The following is a 4787-nucleotide window of genomic DNA, read 5'->3' on the forward strand; positions in this document are numbered from 1 at the left end:
CCACCCAGGCCTTCCCTGACCTAATTACAGGTTAGCGAGTGGCCACTTTTTGTGTGGCCGCACTCTCCTTCGATCACTCATGCCCCACTTCTTGCCACCAATCATGTCCCTCCTCTGTCCCACCACAGGAGGAAAAACCATCAACCCTGAGTAGGAAAAGGACCGGTAGGGTGCCAGCAGCTGCAGCTTCCTCACGAACTGTGGGCCTGGCCAGCACGTCCACGGTGCTCAAAACACAGGTCCCCCAGAACCTGTTTGCAACCTGGGAGTTGGACTGCTCCAGCCCCAGCTGCGTGCCCAGGTGGTGTAGTCTCACTTTAAAGAAACTAGTGATCGTCAAGAAGCTGGCCAAGGACCTCAACTCCGTGGTAATTTCCGTGAAGATGCGGGACTCCAAGGGCATCCTGAGGTCCCAAGAGATTGTGCTGCCCCGCGGTAGACCAGTGCAGACCAACCTGGCGCTGACCTTCTCCCTGCAGTACAACCACTTCCTCAAGGGAGAAGGGAACAAGCTACTGATCATGCTGGAGCAGAGGAAGTGCTCTAAGAACAGAAATGTCCTGGGCTACGAGACACTGGCCACTGGTGCCATCCATATGGCTGACGTCATGCAGCGAAATCCCAAGTGTGGCCAGATGGTGAGCCTCTGCGGCAGCATCAAGGAACCCTCCACTACTGTGGCTGAGATCTGGATCTCCTCCCTGTGCAGTCAGCCCATCGAACACAAGGACAGTGCCATGCAGGTCAGCCCTAAGGCCAAGTCGGCAGGTAACTATGAGGGGCAGGATGAGTGCTCCTTTTCTGAGCTGCAGCCCAGCTGCAGGGGAAAGCACAGACAGGACCTGCACAAGGATGACTTGGAGAAGGGGAAGCCAAAGAAGCAGCAGCAATCAATACGAGGGAACTTGAAACAGAAAGTCCTGGCGCTGTTTCACAGGTCCAAAGAGTCAGAGAGGGAGCTTCGGTCTGACATGAGGGGGAAACGCAGGAAAAGTGACCCATACATGGAGGAGGATGAGAGCGTCCTCAGCATCCCCAGGCCCAAGCTCAGGCCATACTTCGATGGCCTGTCAGACTCCAGTTTGCAAACAGAGATGTGGGGCAGCCCCAGTGACAGGACCCAAACAGAGCCTCTGAGTCTGCCCCACACGCCTGAGAATTCCTGGGCCCGGGGAGGCAAGCAGCCAAGTGAGAGGGACAATAAATTTGTGGCCCACAGCACACCCACCAGCAAGGTGGACAAGATCCAGATCTCATCCCTGTACAGGCCACCCATCGAACATGAGGACAGCGCCAGGCAAGCCAGTCCCAAGGCTGAGTCCTCGGACAACTACACTGAGTGCAAGTGTGAGAGCTTCTGCTCGCAGCTGGAGGCCAGCTACCATACTGCTGACCAGGAGGAGGATGACTTTGATGAGGGGAATCTCATATTCACAAGGAGCACCCTGACCAGGCAACAGAACTACCACCAGAAAGTCCTGTTATGGCTGCACACAGTCCAAGGGTCGGAGGAGATCCTGGACCCTGAGCAGGACCATGGGGAGCATGTCCCGGAGGTGGAGGAGGACCTGGACCTCCTGTATGACATGCTGCAGAACCCCAGTGACAGTGGCCCAGACACTGAGGACGATGGCAGCGTCCTCAGCACCCTCAAACCTAGGCTCAGGCCATACTTTGAAGGCCTGTTTAGCGGCCCAGACGTGAAGGACAATCACAGTGTCCTCAGCAGCCCCAATCCCAACCTCAGGCCACACATGGAAGGCCTGTCAGACTCCAGCTTGCAGATGGAGATGTGGGGCCTCCACAGCGCCAGGATCCAAAAGGAGCCTCTGAGTCTGGCCCACCTGCCTGAGAATACAAGGGCCCTGGGAGGCAAGCAGCCAAGCCACGGTGACTCCAAACTTGTGGCCTACGGCACACCCACCACTAAGATTCGAATGGCCTCCCTGTCCCGCCAGCCTATCGATGATGAGGCCACTGACATGCAGGCCAGCACCAAGGCCCAAACCTCGCATAACGACTTCGCCGGCACATCTGAGAGCTGCTTCTTGGAGCAGGTGGCCAGCTACAATGCCGTCCACAGGCAGTCCCAGGAGGACAAAGGGAATGTGATAGTAAGAAGGAGGGGCATGACCAGGCAAGAGAATTACCACCAGAAAGCCGTGGCATCTATGCTCATGGCCCAAGTGTCGGAGAAGGTCGTATCCTCAGAACAGGCCCTTGTGAGGCATGTCCCCAAAGTGGAGAAGGCTCTGGACCGTCGGTGTGACATTCTGGTGAGCTCTAGTGACAGTAGCCTCGACATGGAGGAGGATATCAGTGTCCCCAGCACCCCAAAGCCCAAACTCAGGCGATACTTTGACAGCATGTCAAGTGATAGTGGCTCTGACTCAATGGCCCACAGAATTCGCTCCCCTGGGAAGCAGCTGGCACAGCTGGAGGACAACCGGGAGGCAGGGTCCTCCGCGCAGCATTGGTTCACCAAGAAGCTGCCATCCATAGCGCGCTTCACCAAGTCTCTAGTCATGCCCTCCAGCAGGTCCAAGAGGAAGCAGGCTGGCCGCCGGGGCTGCGACACAGCCCTGAATGAGTGGGTCAACAGACTGGACAACGAGAGCCCAGACCCACAGAGCCAGCGGCAGATCCCCACGAAGCCCGTGTGTGACCAGCTCCACAACATCCTCATTTCCCAGGACAAGATGCCCGAGAACATCATCCTGGTCAACACCTGCGACTGGCAGGGCCAGTTACTTTCGGACATCCTGCAGGGGCACACGCTGCCCGTGGTGTGCACTTGCTCCACAGATGACGTCCAGGAGGCCTTCAGCATCATCGTGTCACAGATGCAGAGATACTGCAACTGCAATTCCCAGGCCCTGACGCCCTTGAAGATGGCCGTGGCAGGGGCACAGCCCTACTTCAACGCTGTGCTGCGGGTCTTTGTGGAGCAGCTGTCCCAGCAGCCACCCCAATGGCTAGAATACATGCGCTTCCTGGTCATCCCGCTGGGTTCCCACCCCTTGGCCAGCTACCTGGGCTCCATGGATTGCCGCTACAACAACCTCTTCCAGGACCTGTACTGGCGGGACATGTTCAACAACCTGGAGTCCCAGAACACCTTGCAGGACACACAGGACGTTGTGTTGAGAATCTCTGAGTACGTTGCGGGGGCCAACTGTGTCTACCTGCTGCCCATCGCAGAGGCCATGCTCATGTCGAAGCAGCAGCGCCCCAATGAGAAGTCCTCACAGAAGCTCATCCCCTTTGTGGGGGCAGTGAAGGTTGGAAGAGTGGAACCATCTGCAGCCATGTTAGGAGACTCAGATGATGTGGTCCCCTCATGCTCCAGTGAGCTTCTGTCCCCTACCGGGAGGGCCTCACCCAACACACTCTCCCCCCCGTCAATGAGTGGGGGCCTGTCCTCCACCAGCCAGAGTGTCCATGCAGAGATGATGGAGCTGCAGGTGGATTACTGGACAGCAGCCCAGCCAATAGATATGAAGAGAGTACCAGAGAAAAAACACCTACTTACCACCAAAAACACACTCAAGTGCTTCTTCCAATCTGTCCAGGTCAGCAGGCTGCCCCGCAGTGGTGAGGGCACAGCAACACCTGCCATGGCCATGAAAGTGGTCACCAAGGAGAGGAAAAAGAAGGCGCCCATGAAAACCAAGGACGAGGATGTGGAGTGCAAAAGCCAGTGCATCCAGGGCATTGGTCGCCTGGTTTGCAAGGCCAAGCACCAGCAGAGTATGCTGCCGGTCGTCATCGATGGCGTGGAGTGGAATGACGTGGCGTTTTTCCAGTTGGCAGCCCAGTGGTCCTCCCACGTCAAGCACTTCCCCATCTGCACCTTCGCACACAACAGTCCCACCTTCTAGCCCTGCCCCTCCCCCTGCCCTTCACTCTGCCTTGGCCAAGCCCAGAAGGACCCAGCTGTTTTTCTGTGAACAGTTCGGTTTACTATAGACACAGACCCTGGAAACCCATAAAGAAACCCTTTTGAGTTCCAATGTGCTCACAGCCTGGAACCGAAGGGGGTTGCCCCTCACTGGGAGCTCCTCACTGATCTGTTCAGTAACCAGATCGCTCTGGCGGGTGGGAGTCAGGAGGGCAGTGTTGAGCTGGAGCATCATGGAAGGTGTGTTTTGGCCTCAGGATGCCCAACATTCTCAGTGAGAAGGGTTCTGGCCTTAAACACCTGCCCTTCCTGAAAGCCAGGACTCTGCTTCCCTGGGAGACAGCTCCAACCTGTGCTCAGACTCAGAGCTCGGCAGACAGAGGTCAAGGGCTAGCCTCTGATTGCAGCATTCTGAGCACAACATGGAGGCCAGTCAGCCCAGCCAACTGCGAAACAGCTGCCAACCAGCCAACTGGTCCAGCACCACCTACTCAGGGTTACCAGTGAACTTCAGCCTCATAGGCAGAAAGAAAAAAGACCTGTATGGTGCACACTCGCCAGACAAAGTGGTTGATTACCTGAGAAGGGAACCCACCTTCGTTCCTGTCTGTTACTACAGAACATTTGCTACCACCCAACAGCTGTGGGACCAATTATTTATCAGGTGAGCCCCTCCCCCTCCAGAGCACATGGCCACCAGGCCACCTGTTGGCTGTTTGCCTTCAGGTCACTAAAACTCCCTGAGTGTTTGTTCCTCTGAAACCTCGGTGAACCCGGGAGCAGGTACCTAGGATTCTTGTAGCGACTTGCTGGGGTCCTCCCTGGTAAGTGTTCTCTGGGAGCCTAGACAGTGGAGAGGTCTGCTGGAGGGGCGATGATTGAACCA

General features: G+C 56.6%; 1 protein-coding gene across 1 annotated transcript; it reads left to right on the plus strand.

Moving 5' to 3' along the window:
• Positions 1-368: 368 nt before the first annotated feature.
• Positions 369-3881, plus strand: LOC102430194 (phosphofurin acidic cluster sorting protein 2-like). Its single transcript, XM_023748367.1, has 5 exons — positions 369-937; positions 1095-1096; positions 1498-1680; positions 1762-1881; positions 2371-3881. The coding sequence occupies exons 1-5, from the start codon at positions 384-386 to the stop codon at positions 3879-3881; spliced, it is 2370 nt and encodes a 789-aa protein (XP_023604135.1). The 5' UTR covers positions 369-383.
• Positions 3882-4787: the final 906 nt, after the last annotated feature.

This window comes from Myotis lucifugus, unplaced genomic scaffold (genome assembly GCF_000147115.1).
Source record: "Myotis lucifugus unplaced genomic scaffold, Myoluc2.0 scaffold_1322, whole genome shotgun sequence".
NCBI classification, from domain to species: Eukaryota; Metazoa; Chordata; class Mammalia; order Chiroptera; family Vespertilionidae; genus Myotis; species Myotis lucifugus.